We start from the raw sequence: 22043 nt of genomic DNA on the forward strand, positions 1-22043 counted from the left end.
ACATCTATCCTATATCTATTACCCCTCAATTTAAAGCTTTGCCCCCTCATGCTAGCCATCATCATCTGAGGAAAAAGGCTCTCCCTGTCCACCCTATCTAACCCTCTGATTATCTTATACGTCTCAATTAAGTCACCTCTCAGTGTTCTTCTCTCTAACAAAAACAGCCTCAAGTCCCTCAGCCTTTCCTCATAAGTCCTTCCCTCCAAACCAGGCAATATCCTAGTAAATCTCCTCTGAACTCTTTCCAAAGCTTCCACAACTTTCTCATAATGTGGTGACCAGAACTGTATGCAATACCCCAAGTGCAGCTGCACCTGAGTGTTGTACAGCTGCTGCACGGCCTCGTGGCTCTGAAACTCAATCTCTCTTTCAAATTACAGGGAAACTCGATTATCCAAACGTGATGGGTGGGCACTATTTCGTTTGGATAATTGATTATTTGGTTAATTGATCAAATGCTTTTCCTCTGGGGCTTGGAGTTTTTAAAGTCTGCTCCCCGCTCAGGAGACTGCAGCAGCACAAAAAGCACGAGGCCCTACCCCCCACCCCCAGCCCCCAACACCGCCCCCGCCCAACCATGTCCAACACCACCCCTCCGCCCTGTCCCAAGCACTGCCCCCCAACACCGAACCTGGCCCCTGCTCCCACGCAACACCGCCCCCCCCAACCCTGTCCGACACCACTCCCACTCCCAACCCTGTCTAACACACCCCACACCCCACTCCTGACCGACATTGTCCCCCTGCCCCCAACACAGCCCCACACCCAACCCTGTCCGACACCACCACCCCACCCCCAGCACACACCACCAACCCCATACACACCTGCCCTCTCTCCGGGGCAGCTGGACTGACACCAACAAGACTACTGCAGCTGCCTTTGTGGGGTTGCATGCACGCACGCACACACATACACATGTTCCACCTTTGCCCTGTACAGGACAATGTTGGAGAGATTATCTGGGGAAGGGGAGTGGGGTTAGGGATTACCCCTGTGTAGAACTCCAAGGAAAGTGTGGAGAGAGAGAGAGGGGGCAGGCAGACAGTCATTTGGAGACTGTGCCTGTTTAATCACTGTGAACAAAAGACGCGATCACTGTTGGAAACACATCTTTGATGTAATGTTTCCATCGGGACCTCGAGATCTCCTTTGGATAACCCGATTTTCAGATAATTGGTAGTCAGATAATCGAGTTTCCTCTAAGCTGACACACCGTATGCCTTCTTAACAACCTTATCAACCTGGGTGGCAACTTTTAGGGATATTTGTATGTAGACACCGAGATCTCTCTGCTCTTCTGCACTACCAAGAATCTTACCATTAGCCCAGTACTCTGTATTCCTATTACTCCTTCCAAAGTGAATCACCTCGCATTTTTTCGCATTAAGCTCCATTTGCCATCCCTTAGCCCATGTCTGCAGCTTATCTATGTCTCCCTGTAACCTGCAACATCCTTCCGCACTAACCACTCTATCAACCTCTGTAAATTTACTAACCCATCCTTCTACACCTCATCTAGGTCATTTATAAAAATGACAAAGAGCAGTGGCCTCAAAACAGATCCTTGCAGCACACTACTAGTAACTGAACCCCAGGATGAACATTTCCCATCAACCACCACCCTCTGTCTTCTTTCAGCTCGCCAATTTCTGATCAAAACCACTGAATCAGCCTCGGTCCCATGCCACCGTACTTTGTGCAATAGTCTACCATGGGGAACCTTGTCAAAGGCCTTACTGAAATCCATATACACCACATCAACTGCTTTACCCTCATCCACCTGTTTGGTCACCATCTAAAAGAACTCAATAAAGTTTGCGAGGCATGCCCTATCCTTCACAAAACTGTGTTGACTATCCCTAATCAACTTATTCATCTCTAGATGATTATAAATCCTAACTCTTATAATCTTTCCAACACTTTACCCACAACCGAAGTAAGTCTCACTGCTCTGTAATTTCCAGGGTTGTCTCTACTCCCCTTCTTGAACAAGGGGACAATATTTGCTATCCTCCAGTCTTCTGCCACTATTCCTGTAGAAAATGATGACATAAAGATCAAAGACAAAGACTCTGTAATCTCCTCCCTTGCTTCCCAGAGAATCCTAGGATAAATCCCATCTGGGCCAGGGGACCTATCTATTTTCACACTTTTCAGAATTGCTAACACCTCTTCCTTGTGAACCTCAATCCTGTCCAGTCTAGTAGCCTGTATCTCAGTATTCTCTTTGACAACATTGTCTTTTTCCAGTATGAATGTTGATGAAAAATACTCATTTATCGTGTCCCCATTTCCTTGGACTCCACACACTGCTTTCCACTACTCTCCTTGATTGGCCCAAACCTTTCTCTAGTCATTCCTGATGTATCTATAGAAAGCTTTAGAGTTTTCCTTGATCGTATCTGCCAATGATGCCTCCTGGCTCTTCTTAGCTCTATCTTTAAGTCTTCTCTGGCTAACTTTTAACTCTCAAGCCTTCATGTTTCAACCTCTTCCTCTTGACAAGAGAGTCAACTTCTTTAGTAAACCATGGCTCCCTCAATCGACCACTTCTTCCCTGTCTGACAGGCATGTACTTACCAAGGACATTTCATTACACTAATTTTGCAATTGATGAATTAATATTATGTGTCTCACACAGAATCCCAGAAAGTTGCGATATTGGTGGTTCCCCTTGAGCTATTATTGGTATTTTGTAACATTATTGCTGCTAACTCCATCATGATTGAATTGCCAAAGTTCAATTTGCAAGAACGACATTGCAAATCTACTTTGGTCACTATCTGACTCCTAAACACCCCTGTTCTGCAAGTATAGTAAACAGGCAATGAAATTATTGCAAATTAAGTGCAGCTTTAAAAATCATTGCCTCATTATTTTTTTCCATTAATATCCTAGTGTCCAGCAAACATGTGTCCTGCATTTTGGCCTATCACTGAATCTGCTCATCTTGGTCAATGATTTTGGTGTTTATGACTAGCAGAGGTAATCTCTGACATAACGGGCAGAACTCCCATCAAAAGACAGCACAGCTTAGATTTAGCCAAAATAAAACACATGAAAATCATCCCAATACCTCTGATCTACATGTTTATATCTCTGTTTATTTATTAATTGCATTGTGTATCTGTGACCCTCAGTGTGACACAACTCAGATGGTCCCATATTCACCAAACCCTGCAAGGTTTTGTTGAATGTTCCCTGCCATCAGTCAATCCCAACTGGTGACAGCGGCTGTTTCTGCTCATTACTTTGGGACTGTAGTTACCTCTGCTGTGAATAACTGTTTCTCTGGTAGCTGTAGGTGTAGGACTGGTAAAGATAGGGAGACACAATAATTGGTGCCAACTTATCTTCCCATCTGGAATCTCACATCACTTATGGTCTCGAGGCTTTCAGTGCCTTGTAGGCTTTTGGAGGATTTTTAGTCCCCACAAGGTGAATCAAGTTGCTGATATTGTAAGGTTTTGTTTCAGTTCAAAAGCTCAGAGATTTACAGAACCTACTAGATTCTATATTTGATGACATAGTATCTAATGAAAACCAGGTCTACCCTGTTACTTAAACTCCATTTGAAAACCTCACTTACCTATTTCACTTTGACCCATTTTCACAACTCATAACTCTGTCTGAGGATTCAGCTAATGAAACAGGATGCATTTTATACTGAGAATTTCACATTTGAGTTTTTTATTATACCTGAATGTGGTACAGTGCAGCAAAGGCATGAGTAAAGAGTATGCAGGTCGTTCCTGAAGCAAAGCAATTTAATGACAAGTTGATAAAAGCAAAACCAAGTAGCAGTGAGACTCAACACTCAGTAGAAATCTTCAGCTGTCATATTGGAAGTTTCAACACCAATTATATTTGCAATCCAGTCAAGATATTTCTTTGATATGCGAGTGTAAATCCCAGGTTCTTTGGTGGTTAGATCACGAGGACCAAACGACACAATGCCTTTGTATTTCTTGTTACAAATTAAAGGACCACCTGAATCACCCTGGAAAAAGAGAAATGCAAAATACAATAATTAAGTTGAAATGGCTGAATTAAATTGTTTGGATTGCAATGTATTTCTGTCATATTGAAGGTAGCCATGATTTGGAGGTGCGGTGTTGGACTGGAGTGTACAAAGTTAAAAATAACACATCACCAGGTTATAGTCCAACAGGTTTATTTGGAAGCTCTAGATTTCGGAGTGCTGTTCCTTCAGCAGGCAGTTGTCACTTGATGAAGGAGCAGTGCTCCAAAAGCTGGTGGTTCCAAATAAATCTGTTGGACTATAAGCTGGTGTTGTGTGATTTTTAACTTTGTCACATTGAGGTGTGTTTAGTATGTACACATGTTTGAACCTTTATAAGAATGTTAAAATGCACACAACTAAGTAAATAATTGTAATTATTCACAGATACTCTTCATTTCAAACAATCACAGAAACTTACAATACAGCGGAGGCCATTTGATTCATCATGCCTTTAAAAGGCCTGTGGATGGCACAGTGGCTAAGTGGTTAGCACTGCTGCCTTACAGCACCAGGGATCCAGGGTTTAAGTCCTGTCGCAGATGGCTGATGGAATAGAGTTTGCATGTTCTCTATGTGTCTGTGTGACCCTTCCTCAGAACTCAGCCCAAGACATTAATCTGATTTCTTTCTACAGATCTTGCTGAGATCTTTTCTAGCAATCCCTATTTCTCTCTCTGATTTACAGCATCCACAGTTCTTTTTATCAATTTTCCAATGTTCCACATACTGACAACTGATTAAATGAAAGCTATTTTTCTCCCCTCTTGATTAATTGATAATACTTTTGAATTCATGACTTCTTGATATTGTGCAAGAGTTTTCCATTGGCAATAGCTTTAATTTGTCTCCTCCATCACAGTCCTCAGTGTCTTGAAAACCTCTATGAGTTCTCATGTTCCCTGGACTTCATTCTTTCCTCATAACTGAAATGTCTAATCCCTGATGACACACTGATTAACCTTTATTAAATGTCCTCAGTTCTCCAACAGAATTCTGAACAGTGATTTATAATATTGCACTATTGTCTCTTCCCTTTCACATTCTATGGCACTATTTATAAAACAAAGTGACCCATAAGATTTCTTCAAAACATTATCAACACATAGATCCCTCTGCTTATCAACAATATTCAAAGTTATGCTATTTATAGAAAATATTTCTTTCCCTATGAATCTTCTCAAAGCGTACAACTTTCTACAGTCTCCAATGAAATACATCTGCCATTCCTGTGTCCATTTCACTTTCTTGCCTGTTGCCTCCTGAATTCTTGGACCACCCTGATCATTATTGGTTAGATGACCAAGTTTTGTATCTCTTAAAACTTCACAATTCTACTCCCTACATCTGAGTCGAGGTCATGTGAAATGTAACAACAGTAAAAGGATCCAAAGATAATCTTGGGGGATCATCACTGCACCCCATGACTTCTCTGAAAAGCATCAAAATTACATCACCATTCCATATTCAATTCCTTAGTTTCCTCTTAATTCCATGGCCTTTTCTCTTCTTAACAAGCTGTAAGTTGAATGCCTTTTAGAAGGTTAAAAAATCACACAACACCAGGTTATAGTCCAACAGGTTTATTTGGAACCACTAGCTTTCGGAATGAACTAACCAACCACCTGTTGAAGGAGCAGTGCTCCGAAAGCTAGTACTTCCAATTAAACCTGTTGGACTATAACATGGCGTTGTGTGATTTTTAACTTTGTCCACCCCAGTCCGACATCGGCACCTCCAATCATAGCCTTTTAGAAAGGCTTTCTGATTTAAGCTTTCTCTCTTTGCTCAGCTTACTATGTGGCAGGTGTCATTTAATACCAGCTTCTTACACAAATTCCAAAAGCTCCATGATTCTTTAACCAGGAAACGCAGCTTTAAAGTAAAGAGCAGCAGGTTTAGAGTGGATTGAAGGAAAAGGTTTTTCACCTAGAGGGTACTAGGTATCAGTAATTCACTGTCTAAAAGGCTGGTAGAGGTGGCAACATTCAAGGCATTGAAGAAACATTTGGTTGAACACTGAAATGGCATAGCATACAAAGTTACCGGTCAAGTGCTGGAGATTGGGATTAGAATAGATGGATGTTTGATGACTATCATATACATGATGGGCTGAAGAACCATTTTCCATTCTGTAAAACTTCAATGAGTTGGCTCATATGACTCCATGTTATCAGCTGCTGTAGTATACTCACACTGTACGTGTCTTTTTTGCCTTTGCTGTCACCAGCACAGATCATATCCTTGGTTATTACAATCACATGCTTGGAAGGATTCTTAACTTTGCATTTTTTCCGATCTATTACACGTATCTCCACTTCTTGAAGTTTGTCGGATGAACATGTTGAATATGGAATCGTCGCTCCCCATCCTGCCACTGTACATGGAGTTCCAGGTTTCACATCTTCATTGTCATCTTTTGGTAGTTTGAGCAGTTTCACATATTTGTTCAGCTTTGCTTCACTGGAAATCTAATGCATAATGTTAATAAACTATTGATTTATTTCAAAAGAGGACTGAAATTTTCAAGTTGTAAGAAATGTGCCACAGACTTGTTTTCCCTCTTGGATTAAACATTCTCATAGATTGGAGTAGATAGATTATATTATAATTATTTTTTAGAAAACTAAACTTGGTATGCAGGAATTGAGGGAAATGATCAATAGAAATCAATGCCAGTTTAGTGTTAAAAATCATACATTTTGGTTTCAAAAAATTGTAAGAATTATGAATTAAGTGGATGTGTGCACAACATTGTGAAATGAATTAAAAGATTTAGCTCACAGAACATGAAAGGCCCCAGTTTGATCAAAAAATTACAAGAAACTAATAGAATTCTAGATTTTATCTCACAAGGTATAAAATTAAAAACAGAAAGGTATTAATCAGTCAATATGAAACAAATAAGACTACAAATAGTAAACTGTGTGCAGAATTGAGCTGCATGCTATAGGGTGGATATTGAGGATTTGGGAAGGGTACAATGTGGAAGCATTCGTTACAAAACCATCTAGTTCAAGAATCATAGCAAAAACTAAACTGTTTTTTTGAAGTGAGGAAGGATGAAAGAATTAACAAATGAAGACACTTCTATTATATGGATCATGGAGTGAGTTATAATAAATGTTCTGAAGCGAGTTGTGAGTTGTGAATAAATCAAACAAAATAGAAGGCAGCAGAAGCTTTCCAAATAATTGAAAGAATAAAAATTAAAGATTAAAAATATTAGTAAATTAAAGATAAAAAAAAGGATGGTGGATCCTGTTTATACAGAATGTGGGGCTGTGAGATTCAGGTTTCACAATTCCAGGTTTGGTTACAGATGCAGAAAATATTCTGCCTTCCAATATTAAGTTGGATAGGCAGATGAAGAAAAATATGATGAGGAGACTTGGTCAGCATATATAAATATGGCTAGGATTGTTTGCTTACACTGAGAAGGAATCGCCTCAAACTGCATAGCTGCCAGGGAGCACGTTTATATTGCTTTTCTGCCTATTATGCTGACTAAATTTCTTAGATTTTTTATGTCAATTTGTAAAAACCATCATAAACAAATAGAAATAAATATAAAAGATCAGGCACAAAAATAGTATGTAACTTAAATCATATCTCTTTTCCAATTCCCTGAAACATTCCACCATCATTTATGTTCATTAGACAAAGAACAATTCAGAAAATTCAAATAATGCAATGTTTGAACATTTTAATACAGCATTTAGACAATATAAAACTATAAGGAAAATTGTGGAGAAATGTAAAAAATGCTTAAATAGGGCATAAGACACCAGGGAGATCTTTGACATTGTTGCATAAGCTAATGGTCCTGAAAGGGTTAGCTTTGGAGACTGCATTAAACTTCATGCAATTTGATGATATCATTCCATCTTGTTTGGAAATTTCAGGGAGAGTAACTCTAGATCTCAAAGGGGACAGATGTGTTAACTAAATTCTATGACAGTCTTAACAATGTCTAAGTTGTTCATTTATGTCCTTCAGGGAAGGAGATCTGCCATCATCACCTGGTCTGGCCTACATGTGACTTCAGAAACACAGCAATACCCTCTGAAATGGCCCAGCAAACCCCTGGGTTGTGTCAATTGCTGCAAAGTCTCAAAGAAGAGTTGAAACGGGACAGACCACCTGACATCAGCTGGGCACCAGAAAAGTGAATATTGAAGGTAGTGGCGTGGTGATGGGTTGAATGGCCTCTTTCATTCTGTAAAGGTTCTGTGATTCTGTGACATCATCAACTTCAAATTTGATGCCCCTTCCAAGCCAGGCAGTCTGTCAATGCTTATTATCAGTTCTTACACATGAGGAAATGCAGCATAAAAACTGTATTCTTCCATGTGCCTGAATCTTAATGTTTGCTGTTCCTTAACTGTTAAAAGTGGCAGACCTAATAAATTTATAACCATTAAACTAACTCTAAGAAATAGAGCACATAAAATTGTTAGTTCTCTGTGAAATGAAACACTGTTATTTATCTAAATTAATGGCTTGGAACACCACACAAGAAATGGAACAATGTAATTAAAATTCATACTTCGAGTAGCATGATATCATTTTCTACAGTTGTTGCGTTAAACTGTGGATGGGGGTGCAGCTTCTTAATCTGAAGTTTTTGTTGACTTTTCTCATTCTGTGAAAGAGAATGTGCTCCAAGAACGACTTGAAAAGTTCCTTGCCTGCATTTCATCAGAGGGACAAATAATTATTCTTCATTTTCATAAAAAAAAACGTTTGAGGCAATCATGTGAAAAAAACAATCCGGGTTTCAAACTGTACAAGAACACAAGCTGAACAAAATGGAGCAATATGTAATATTTACTATTTCTTTCATAACAAAATCAAACTTTGAATGCACAATGCAGAAAAACACCATTTGGTTCAACCTATGCCAGTGCAAACATAACCAAATTTGCTACAATCTATATCTACATCTTTACACTCTTTCTGAAACCCATTATTCATAGCTCTCAGCTGTGTTCCATCCCAACATACATTAATGTTGTATTTAAATTGTGGCTTCATTGATACCTGAAAAGTTGGCATTTCAATAAAATGCTTCATCATATACTGATTGGTTTGTTGAACATTTCCAAACCATTCTGTTTTTACTTCAGACTTCCAGTAATTACATTTTTCTTTTTGTTTAGCATATATGAAATATAATAAATTATAAAGAAAAACACATACAATGGGAAATGTGGCTTTTCATACAATTCCTGCAGTAAGAAAGCAGGTCATTCAGCTGCAGTTGTATAAGACTCTGGTGCGGCCGCATCTGGAATATTGTGTGCAGTTTTGGTCGCCATACTATAGGAAGGATGTGGAGGCACTGGAACGGGTGCAGAGGAAGTTTACCAGGATGTTGCCTGGTATGGTAGGAAGATTCAATGAGGAAAGGCTGAGGCACTTGGGGTTGTTTTCATTGGAGAAAAGAAGGTTTAGGGGTGACTTGATAGAGGTGTACAAGATGATTGGGGGTTAGATAGGGTTGACAGTGAGAACCTTTTTCCACATATGGAGTCAGCTATTACAAGGGGGCATAGCTTTAAATTAAGGGGGGGTAGATATAGGACTGATGTTAGGGGTAGGTTCTTCACTCAGCGAGTCGTAAGTTCATGGAATGCCCTACCAGTAGCAGTGGTGGACTCTCCCTCTTTATGGGTATTTAAGCGGGCATTGGATAGGTATATGGAGGATAGTGGGTTAGTGTAGGTTAGGTGGGCTTTGATCGGCGCAACATCAAGGGCCGAAGGGCCTGTACTGCGCTGTATTCTTCTATGTTCTATGTTCTATGAGACCATGGAGAGCATCCCACCGAGATACACCTCTCCTAACCTATCCCTATAACCTGCATTTCCCATGGGCAATCCACGTTACCTGCACATCTTTGGATTGTGGGAGGAAACTGGAAACTGTGGGTCCCTCAGGTAACCACTGAGTTACCATAGTGCTATTTTACCTAGGGCGGCACTGTGGAGTTTGCATGTTCTCCTGTCTCCTCCCACAGTCCAAAGATGTGTAGGTTAGGTGAATTGACCATGCTAAATTGCCCATAGTGTTAGGTGAAAGGGTAAATGTAGGGGAATGGGTCTGGGTGGGTTGCTCTTCGGAGGGTTGGTGGGGATTTGTTGGGCCGAAGGGCCTGTTTCCACACTGTAAGGAATCTGAAGTTTGGTGGCACGATTTCTCAGTGGTTAGCACTACTGCCTCACAGCACCAGGTTCCCAGGTTCGATTCCAGCCTTGGGGGACTGTCTGTGTGGAGTTTGCACATTCTCCCCTTGTCTGTGTGGGTTTCCTCCCACAGTCCAAAGATGTGCAGGTCAGGTGAATTGGCCATGCTAAATTGCCCCATAATGTTAGGTGCATTAGTCTGAGGGAAATGGATCTGGGTGGGTTACTCTTCGGAGGGTCGGTGTGGACTTGTTGGGCCAAAGGGCCTGTTTCCACACTGTAGGGAATCTAGGGAATCTAATCTAATTATCTAGACAGTGAAAATAAAATTGAAAAGAGTTGAAAAATATTCAATGTGGAGATTCCAATTGAGATTGGGAGAACATATCTGGCCAATAACTCTGCAAATGTGTGATTCCACTGGTTATGCCTTAGCCTCTGAGTCACTGGTGTTCTCCCATACCACCAGGTGTACCCCTGTCAATGATGTTAGTAATGTTGGTTCTGAGAAATTCCCAATGTAGAGAATTTCAGTATTAGCCCACATCCTCCTCTTTCCACAGACACCGAAAGAAACAGATGAAAGTCCTGTCCATACCAAAGCTTGGCATCAACCCTATACAAAACCCAATATATTCAGATTCCAAGTTAATTTCTGTTTCTCCAAGTAAAATCCCACCAAGTGTTGCCCAAGTTATGCTTCATTGTGTACAGTTCTGTCCTGGTCCTGCTACTGTGAAAAACCTTCATTGGTGATTTTGTGATGTCTGCAGCCTGTAGTGGAAGGCTTCAACAACAAGGCCAAATTCCTGAAAGCAGACTCATTTAAACTTATTGATGCACTTGAGTTTGATAAGAGGACTTAATATTGTATTACCAAGCCATTTTTCATGCAAGTTACACCTAGTATTTGCAATGGTCATTTTGTACAAACTGCAGGTTGCTCAGAATGTTAGGAAAATAATCATGTTTCTGATAATGTTGACATGTAAGAACACAGCAAATCATTAACAAGTCATCACTGGAATAGTATTTGTTCCTTTTGGATCTATACAATCCTGAAAACCAATGAATTAGCATGCTTATTATTGTACAAACTGGATGCACAGAAGGAGACAATGATATTCCCAAAAGCATGCCTTCGAATTATCATGAATTTTAGATGAATGACTTGTCAAATTAAATCATGCTCATATTAGGTCATATCATGTTTTGCCTTCTATCAGTAAGGTCATCATTGAAAGCAAATACATTGAAGTAGTTGATGTGGTCTGGGTGTGGGAGACATGCAATTTATGAACATGAGTCAGTAATCATAATAATAATTCATTTATACACATACACATGTCAACTTACGTTTTACAATGTGCTGCTGTCAGTATCCATTTGGGACTGATCAAAGCCCCTCCACAATGATGTTCATAATGTTTTGTTTCACGCTTGTACTTTTGGATAGAAACCATGTAAGGTCTTGAATGGGGTTTAACTTTATGACCTCCAATAATTTCCACACCATGATCTGTATTTAAAAATAGATATTGTGAGGTTATTAAATTAGTGAAATGGGCACTAAATGATGATGAATACATCTTTAAATAGGATTCCTCTCATACTCACTTCCAAGGTATGTTTAAATGTGATATAGTTTGAGAGAATTGTAACATAACTAAAGCATGAAAATGAAATTGAGGTGACAGTAACTGCCCTTGATATCAAGGTAACATTTGACTGAGTGTGACATCAAGGAAGTTCAGTTAAAATTAACATCAGCGTTGTTAGGGGTAAATTTCTCAACAAGCTGCAGCCACATCTAACACAAAAGTAGATGGTTGTCATTTCTGGAGGCATATCGCCTGGGTTCAAGCCGACAATATCAGAGTTCCTCAGGGTAGTGTCCTAGCCCCAACCAAATTCAATTGTTTTGGCATTTATAAATAGTAATGGCATTTCCTCCTTGATAAGTTCAGAATTGAAGATTTTTAAAAATTTGTTCATGGGAGTTAACATTTATTGCTTATCTCTAGAGAATGTGATAATGAGCTCCCTTCTTGATCCTTGATAATCCATGTTCTGTGGATAGACCGACAATCCTGTTAAGGAGGGAATTTCAGGATTTGATACAACAACATGGAGGGAACAGCAAAATATTTCCAGGTCTGAATGGTAAGTGGCATGGAGTGAAACTGCAGGTGGTGGTGTTCCAATATATCTGCTGCCCTTGTCCTTCTAGATGGTAGTAGTCATGGATGTGGAAAGTGCTGTCCAAACAACATTGGCAAATTTCTGTGGTGAATCTTGTGGATGGTACATACTGCTGCTGTTATGTATTGGCAGGGGCAGTAGTGAATGTTTATAGATGCGGTGACAATCAAGTGGGCTGTTTTGTTCTGCATGATGTCCAGCTTCTTGAGCGCTGTTGGAGCTGTACTCATGTAAGCAAGTGGGGACTATTCCTTCACACTCCTGACTTGTGCCTTGTAGATGGTGGAAAGTCCTTTCAGAGTCGGGAGGTGTATTACTCACGACAGCATTTCTAGTCTCTGAGCTAATCTTATAGATACTGTATTTATAGAGAAGTGCACCCAGGGAGTTGATAGTGGGAAATTCAGTAGGTGAGGTCTTTGAATGCGATGGTTAGATTCTCTCTTGTTGGAGATAACTAATGCCTGGTACTTGAGTGGCATCAATGTTGTGTGACTAGATAGGTGGAGCTCTGATAACCATAGGACCATAAGACACAGGAGCAGAAATTAGATCATTCAGCCCATTGAGTCTCTTTCCTCCATTCAATCATGGCTGATAACTTTCTCAAGATTAGAGTGGTGTTGGAAAAGCACAGCAGGTCAGGCAGCATCTGAGGAGCAGGAAAATCAACATTTTGGGCAGGAGCCCTCACTCCTGATGAAGGATTCCTGCCAGAAACATTATTTTTCCTGCTCCTCGGATGTTTCCTGACCTGCTGTGCTTTTCCAGCACCACTCTAATCTTGACACTGATCTCCAGCATCTGCAGTCCTCACTTTTGCCTACTTGATAGGTTTCTCAATCCCATTCTCCTTCCTTCTCCCCTTAACCTTTGGTTCCCTTGATACTCAATCAATCTCCATCTTAAATATACTCAATGACCTGGCCTCCACAGCCTTCTGTGGAAATAAATTCCATAGATTCACCATTCTCTGGCTGAAGATGTTTCTCCCTATCTCTGTTCTAAAAGGTCTTCCCTTTACTCTCAGGCTGTGCCCTCAGGTCCTAGTCTCTCCTACCAATTAGATCCCCTCTCATTCTTCTAAATTTCATTGAGTATAGACCCAGAGTCTTCAGGCATTCCTATATGTTAAGCTTTTCATTCCTTGGACCATTTTTGTGAACCTCCTCTGAACACGCCCCAGGGCCAGTACATCCCACCTGATTTATGGGGCCCAAAACTGTGCACAATACTCCAAATGTGGTCTAACTAGAACCTTTTCAAGCCTCACAAGTACACCCCTGCTTTAATATTCAAGTCCTCTCAAAATAAATGCCATCATTGCATTTGCCTTCCTAACAACTGACTCAACCTGAAAGATTACCTTGAGAGAAAATCCTGGACTAGAACTCACAAATTTCTTTGCACTTCAGTCTGCTGAATTTTCTCCCCATTTAGAAATTATTCCATGCCTCTATTTGTCCTACCGAACTGCATGACCTGACACTTTCCCACATTGTACTCCATCTGCCACTTCTTTGTCCACTCTCCTAACCTGTCCAAATCCTTCTGCAACCTCCCTGCCTCCTCAATGCCATCTGTCCTCCTACCTATCTTTGTAGAACCTGTAAACTTAACCAGAATGCCCTCAGTTCCTTCATCTCGATTGTTAATGTATAAAATAAAAAGCTGTACTTCCAACACTGAGCCTTGTGGAGTACCACTAGTCACTGGCTTCCATCCTGAGAAGGACACGTTTATATACACTCTCTGCTTTCTGCCAGATGGCCAACCTTCTATCCATGCTAGCACATTGCCTCTGACACCATGGGCCCTGATCTTACTTAGTTGTCTTCTATGCGGCACCTTGGCAAAGGCCTTCTTGAAGTCCAGGTAGATAACATCAATTGGCTCTCCTTGGTCTCGTTACTTCCTCAAAGAATTCTAGAAGATTTGTCAGGCATGAGCTCCCTTCGATGAAACGATGCTGATGTTGTCCTATTTTACCATACACAAGTATTCAGAAATCTCATCCTTTACAATGGATTCCACAATCTTACCCATGGCTGAAGTTAGGCTAATTGGTCTGTAATTTTCCATCTTTTGCCTTACTCCATTTCTAAACAGGAGCATTGTGTTAGCAATTTTTCTAGTCCTCTGGGACCCTTTCTGATGTTAATGATTCCTGCAAGATCATCACTAACACCCCCACTCTCTCTTCAGCTACCTCCTTTAGAACTCTAAGGTGTGGTCCATTTGGTACAAGTAATTTATCCATCTTCAGACCTTTCAGTTTTTCTAGCACTTTCTCCTTGGTGATGGCCACCATACTCAGCTCTGACCCCTCACTTTCTTGAATTTTTAGGATATTACTTGTGTCTTCCACTGTGAAGACTGATGTGAAGTAATTATTCAGTTCCTCAGCCATTTCCTTGTTCCCCACCACTATCTCTCCAGCATCATTTTCCAGCGGCCCAATGTCTACTATTGCCTCTTTTTGCTCTTTATCTAAAGAAACTGTTAACGTGGTGCCACTGTTTAAGAAAGGTGGTAAGGACAGGCCAGGGAACTATAGACTAGTGAGCCTGAAGTTGGCAAGTTGTTGGAGGGAATCCTGAGGGACAGGATATACATGAAAGGCTTTGCCCGAAATGTCAATTTTCCTGCTCCTCGGATGCTGCCTGACCTGCTGTGCTTTTCTAGCACCACTCTGATCTAAACTCTGGTTTCCAGCATCCGCAGTCCTCACTTTTGCCTATGTATTTGGAAAGACAAGGACTGATTAGGGATAGTCAACATGGCTTTATGCATGGGAAATCATGTCTCACAAACTTGATTGAGTTTTTTGAAGAAGTAACAAAGAGGATTGATGATGGCAGAGCAGTGGACATGATCTATATGGACTTCAGTAAGGCGTTTGACAACGTTCCCATGGGAGACTGGTTTGCAAGATTAGATCTCATGGAATACAGGGAGAACTAGCCATTTGGATACAGAACTGGTTCAAAGGTAGAAGGCAGAGGGTAGTGTGGAGGGTTGTTTATGAGACTGGAAGCCTGTGACCAGTAGAGTGCCACAAGGATCGGTGCTGGGTCCACTACTTTTCATCATTTATAGAAATGATTTAGACGTGAGCAGAAGAGATATAGTTCGTAAGTTTACAGATGACACCAAAATTACAGGTGTAGTGGACAGCAAAGGAGGTTACTTAAGATTACAACAGGATCTTGATCAGATGGGCCAATGACCTGAGAAGTGGCAGATGGAATTTAATTTAGATAAACGCAAGGTGCTGCATTTTGGGAAAGCAAATCTTAGCAGGACTTATACACTTAATGCTAAGATCCTAGGGAGCATTGCTGAACTAAGAGACCTTGGAATGCAGATTCATAACTCCTTGAAAGTGGAGTCGTAGGTAGATAGGATAGAGAAGAAGGCGTTTGGTATGCTTTCCTTTATTGGTCAGAGTATTAAGTATTGGGAGGTCATGTTGCGGCTATACAGGACATTGGTTAGGCCACTGTTGGAATATTGCATGCAATTCTGGTCTCCTTCCGATCAGAAGGATGTTGTGAAACTTGCAAGGGTTCAGAAAAGATTTACAAGGATGTTGCCAGGGTTAGAGGTTTTGAGCTGTAGGGAGAGGTTGAATGGGCTAGGGGTATTTTCCCTGGAACATTGGAGGCTGTGGGGTGATCTTGTAGAGGTTTATAAAATCACAAGGGTCATGAATAGGATAAACAGACAAAGTCTTTTTCCTGCGGTGTAGGAGCCCAGACCTAGAGGGCATATATTTAGGGTGAGAAGGGAAAGAGACCTAAGGGGCAACTTTTTCATATAGAGGGTTATATGTGTATAGAATGAGGTGCCAGAGGAAGTGGTGGAGGCTAGTACAATTGCAACATTTAAAAGGCATTTAGATGGTATATGAATAGGAAGGGTTTGGAGACATATGGGCCAGGTACTGGCAGGTAGGACTACATTGGTTTGGGATATCTAGTTGGCATGGACGAGTTGGATTGAAGGGTCTGTTTCTGTGCTGTACATCTCTATGACTCTATGACTCTGTTCATACTCCCTTAGCAGAACCTCTGCCCTAGTTTTATCTATAACAAAGTTCAATATCATTCAAGACAAAAGGCACCACTTGACTGACACCACATTCACTACCTTCAATATTCACTTCCTTCACCAGTTGCAGTCATTGTTTGAAGATGTGCATGCCCTGCAGTAACTTACAGCAGTTTCCTTGAAACTACTACTCAAATTTTGAGACAAAGGGACAGTAATTTATTGACCTGAAGAACCTTTATAAAAATAAATGCCTCAAATAAAATTATTGAGAGCTGCAAGAGAAAAAATTGGCATTTCTAATCCAAATGCATGACAAATTGCAAAGCATCTCAGATAGCATAATATGCATATATCAGAAAGAAAATGCATATGTCTCAGCAAACTCATATTTAAAACAAAACTTTAAGTTAAATACTTAGTACGAAGAATTTTATGCTTCGAATCTCCCAGCAAAACACATTCAAAATAATTTCTTGTCTCAGGTTTGTTAAATATGATAACGGTCACAATCATAAAATTCGTACCTGGAACCAAGCCAAATATTTCTAACCATGGTTGAGTTATACCACAAAAAACTGATTTATTTCATGTTTTCTACTAAAACAACCATTTGAACTTGTTAACCACAATGTCCACGATTAAGTGTGGCTTAGGAAGAATTTTTAATATTGTCTCTTTGTGTTTGTCTGACCAAAATTAATCACTGCATCATCGATAGGCAAAGGTGAGGTCCTGGAAGACTGGAAGTTGACTAACGTGGTGCCACTATTTAAGAAAAGTGGTAAGGACAAGCCCGGGAACTATAGACCAGTGAGCCTGACCTCAGTGGTGGGCAGGTTGTTGGAGGGAATCCTGAGGGACAGGATATTCATGTATTTGGAAAGGCAAGGACAGATTAGGGATAGTCAATATGACTTTGTGCATGGGAAATCATGTCTCACAAACTTGATTGAGTTTTTTGAAGAAGTAACAAAGAGGATTGAAGAGGGCAGAGCGGTAGACATGATTTATATGGACATCAGTAAGGCATTTGACAAGGTTCCCCATGGGAAACTGGTTAACAAGGTTAGATCTCATGGAATACAGGGAGAACTAGCCATTTGGATACAGAACTGGCTCAAAGGTAGAAAACAGAGGGTAGTGGTTGAGGGTTGTTTTCAGACTGGAGGCCTGTGACCAGTGGAGTGTCACAAGGATCGGTGCTGCGTCCTCTACTTTTTGTCATTTTCATAAATGATTTATATGTGACCATAAGAGGTATGGTTAATAAGCTTGCAGATGACACAAAAATTGAAGGTGTAGTGGACAGCAAAGAAGGTTACCTCAGATTACATTGGGATTTTGATCAGATGGGCCAATGATCTGAGAAGTGGCAGATGGAGTTTAATTTAGATAAATGTGAGGTGCTGCATTTTAGGAAAGCAAATCTTAGCAGGACTTATACATTTAATGGTGAGGTCCTAGGGAGTGTTGCTGAACAAAGAGAGCTAGGGGTGCACGTTCATAGCTCTTTGAAGGTGGAGTAGCAGGTAGATAGGATAGTGAAGAAGGCATTTGGTATACTTTCCTTTATTGGTTAGAGTATTGAGTACAGGGGTTGGAAGGTCATGTTGCGGCTGTACAGGACATTGGTTAGGCCACTTTTGGAATATTGCATGCAATTCTGGTCTCCTACCTATTGAAAAGATGAGAAACTTGAAAGGGTTCAGAAAAGATTTCCAACTGGAGGATTTGAGCTAGCGGGAAAGGTTGAATAGGCTGGGTTGTTTTCCCAGGAGCATCGGAGGCTGAGGTGTGACCTTATAGAGGTTTATAAAATCATGAGGGGCATGGATAAGATAAATAGACTAAATCTTTTCCCTGGGGTGGGGGAGTCCAGAACTAGATGGCATAGGTTTAGGGTGAGAGGCAAAAGATATAAAAAAGACCTAAGGGGCAATTGTTTCATGCAGAGGGTAGTCCGTGTTTGGAATGAGCTGCCAGAGGAAGTGGTGGAGGCTAGTACATATTTAAAAGGCATCTGGATGGATATATGAATTGGAAGGGTTTGTAGGGATATGTACCAGGTACTGGCAGGTGGGACTAGATTGGGTTGGGATATCTGGTCGGCATGGATGAGTTGGACTGAAGGGTCTGTTTCCATGCTGCACATCTCTATGATTCTATGATTCACAATTGTCTGCATTAGATGTTATCTGCTACCTTTAAGCCCATTTTACTAATCTGTTCTTCTGAGGTTCTACACTATTTTCGTCACAGTTCACAATTTTAAAGTTTTGGATCATCCACCAATGTTAATATTGTGACCTGTTCACCACAGTCTTGGTGCAGAGCTCTTAACATCAACATCTGGGACCTCCATTGCAAACCTCTAGCCCAAAATGCAGTGACCTTTGTTTTTGTCATTCAGTCAGTTTTTATATTCATTTTGTGACTGTCCTTTTTATTCCATGAACAGTGACTTTGCTCAAAAATCTGCAGTGTGGTTCCTCATTAAATGATTCATGGAGACCCTTGTACATCACATCAACAGTATTATCATCAATCCTCTCCATCAATCCTAATCAAAAACTCAAGCATATTAGTCAAAAATGATTTGCACTAATCCTGGTTTTCCTGAATTAACGTGGATTCCTAAACTGATTGAAGTGAGACAATTGATTAAGTTTGATATTTAAATGTACAATAATAGCTCAGAATAGACCTATGTAGCTATGAGCCCCTTTCCTAAGCACATTGGGAAATGTAGCCAATTCTGTGGGAACCCAACTCAGGATGTAAGTTTGGAAAACTGAACAACCTTATCAGTTTGATCAACAGTCACAGGGTGATAAGGAAGTCATTAAGAGACATTGTTAGCAGTGTTCTCTCTCATCTTCTCTCTGGTGGCACAGGCTTCCAAGGTCCATACATGACAAGAACTAGATGCCAATTGCCGTACATGCAAATTTGCACTGATTGCTCACACACAGTCATGCACCTCAGAGGGAGTATTGATAGTAAGGCTGACAGTGATAACAAATATCCTGGAGCTAATGAAAATATGAAAGGGATATCAGCAGAATCTGTTTTTTGATAAGGATGTGTGATGTAACTGCTTTTTAAAATTAAGTTGTTGATGGGATGTGGACATTACTGGCTGGGTCAGCATTTATTGAACATCCCAAGTTAATAACAGGGCATTGGTCTGCAGATATATGCAGACCAGACCAGGTGAGGATGAAAGATTTCTTACCCTAAAAAAAAATTAGAGAACCTGATGAATTTGTTTTAATGACAATTGGCAGCAGTTATATGGTTGTTATCTAGTCAGGTTTTTAATCCAGTTTTTTTTACTGTATTTAAACCCACATCCCAGCACATTACCCTAGGGTTCTGGAATTAGTGCACTTTTATTGTGTACTTCCTAGAAAAGGTTTATAAAAGAAAGCCTGTAATTGTTGAACCCAAATATGAAGTGGCTGTTTTGCCTGAAGTTTTATTCTTAAAGCTTTTCCACAAGCAAAGAAAACTGACTAGCGGGTAATTACTGGGCATATCTTGATCCCTTCTTTTGAACAAGAGTGTAATTAACAAGAGTGTAATTACTTGTAATTATAATCCTCTGCAACAACCTCTGAGTCTCGGGCAGATTTAAAACTATGGTCAGTGCCTCTGTAACTTTTACTCTTCTCTCTTAGTATCCTGGGATGCATCTCATCTGGACCTGGCATCTTATCAATATTAAGTCTAGACAGCTTATCCAATACACATAAAAGTAAAAAGTGCTGGAGAAACTCAGCATCTGTGAAGACAGAAACAGAGTGAACAATTCAAGAGCAAGACTTACCTGTTCCAAAGATATTGGCTTTGAAATACTAACTGTTGAGTTTCTCCAGGACTTTCTGTTTTATTTCCGATCTCTAGCATCCATGGTACTTTGTTTGATCTTAAACCTATCCAATAGCCTTTCCTAAGCAATTTTAAACTCTTTACCCTACTGAGGATGTGCAGAATAGGAAGACATATATCATCACTTATTTTATGTCAACTCCCAAAGCTAAATTTGACTCTATGAACTTCAAAGCTGAAATTTAATGAGGTGTTTGAAAGAAATAGACTTGCAGCGTTATGGGACCAGGATGAGGAATGGAACTGGCCCAATTGTTACGAGCCAGATATTCTTTCTGTGAAACATGATTCAAGAAACCAATAGAAACCACTGTTTGTTCCTGCTCAATATTAAGAATGGAATAATTTGCCAGACATGCTGGTAGCTATTTATTTTTATTTCTTAAGATTAAGAAATAAAAGTAAATCAAAAAGTGTAAAGAACTAGATATCTGTTGCAATAATAGAGAAGGAAAAGACTGGAAACCTGAATTAAAAATAAAGCAACAAAATGTTAGAATAACTCAGCAGGTCAGGTATCATCTGTGGTGAAAAACTACACTAATGTTTAAGGTCAAGATGACGTTTAATCAGAATTCAAACCATGAAGGGCTGATAAAAGGTCATCTCAATTTCAAGCATTCACTCCAGATTTGTAACAAAAATTGTGAGGAATTATTAACATGTCAATCATTGAACATTTAGGTGAATCTTCAGACACACTTATTGCCACATAGGAATTATTAAAATAAACTAAATTTCTTGAGACAAATGTATTACCATATGAGATTTATGAAAATAAATCTTAATATAAATATGCTAATTATAAAAGTTGCAAATTTTGCTACTTACAGATTGGAGTTAGGGAAAGAACAGTCAAAGAAATAAACAGATTGTGTTGCAAAGAATTCATTGCTGTCTCTCTTGTGGTAACAAATAAACCTCTCATTCAATTTATATCAAGCTCAAAGCGATGTGGTTTGTTCCCTTTGATGTCATCTCGAAGAACCTTTTGCTTGTGCACCAATTTCGCTTACAGCAAGTCACATGATATTAGCTGAAGCTGACCAGGTGGCATAATATAAATTCAGACATTGGTCAGAAGAAATGGATCACTAAGATCATTTATGAAACTTGAAAGGGTTCAATAAGATTGACAAAGATGTTGCCAGGGTTGGAGGAGTTGAGGCTGAATAGAGTGGGGCTGTTTTAGACTTAGATTACTTACATGATGGAAACAGGCCCTTTAGCCCAACAAGTCCACACCATTCCTCTGAAGATCAACCCACCTAGACCTATTCCCCTCCTCACTGCACATCTTTGGACTGTGGGAGGAAACCGGAGCACCCCCACACAGGCACAGGGAGAATGTGCAAACTCCACACAGACAGTTACCTGAGGCAGGAATTGAACCCAGGTCTCTAGCGCTGTGGGGCAGCAGTGCTAACCACTGTGCCACCATGCCACCCATAGAGGAACTATTTTCTCTAGAACATCTGAAGCTGAGGTATGACGTTCTAGTGGTTTATAAAATCATGAGAGACATGGATAGGGTGAAGAGCCAAAGTCTTTTCCTCAGGGTGGAGGAATCTAAAACTAGAAGGCATGGTTTAAGGTGGAGGGAAAAGATTTAAAAGGAATCTAAAGGACAGTTTTTTCATGCAGAGGATACTGCATGTGTGGAATAAGCTGCCTGAGGAAGT

The 22043-nt window shown here is 40.2% G+C and overlaps 1 protein-coding gene across 1 annotated transcript; it reads right to left on the reverse strand.

Moving 5' to 3' along the window:
- Positions 1 to 3706: 3706 nt before the first annotated feature.
- LOC140482436 (granzyme K-like) lies at positions 3707 to 21275 on the reverse strand. The gene is made up of 5 exons (XM_072579943.1): positions 21193 to 21275; positions 11569 to 11731; positions 8574 to 8715; positions 6220 to 6495; positions 3707 to 4003 (listed from the first exon to the last, which is right to left on the reverse strand). The coding sequence occupies exons 1-5, from the start codon at positions 21251 to 21253 to the stop codon at positions 3821 to 3823; spliced, it is 825 nt and encodes a 274-aa protein (XP_072436044.1). The 5' UTR covers positions 21254 to 21275; the 3' UTR covers positions 3707 to 3820.
- Between the last annotated feature and the right edge of the window lie 768 nt (positions 21276 to 22043).

Source organism: Chiloscyllium punctatum, chromosome 1, assembly GCF_047496795.1.
Source record: "Chiloscyllium punctatum isolate Juve2018m chromosome 1, sChiPun1.3, whole genome shotgun sequence".
Classification (NCBI taxonomy): Eukaryota; Metazoa; Chordata; class Chondrichthyes; order Orectolobiformes; family Hemiscylliidae; genus Chiloscyllium; species Chiloscyllium punctatum.

What these genes read in the sequence shown, in the direction of transcription:
- LOC140482436 (XM_072579943.1), bottom strand. Translation starts at nt 21,253, where the DNA reads ATGAATTCTTTGCAACACAATCTGTTTATTTCTTTGACTGTTCTTTCC. An exon ending in ATGATATCATGCTACTCGAA is followed by an intron (nt 6,496 to 8,573) that starts GTATGAATTTTA and finishes ATTATGCATTAG; the next exon opens with ATTTCCAGTGAAGCAAAGCT. An exon ending in GCAAAAAAGACACGTACAGT is followed by an intron (nt 4,004 to 6,219) that starts GTGAGTATACTA and finishes CTCTTTTTCCAG; the next exon opens with GGTGATTCAGGTGGTCCTTT.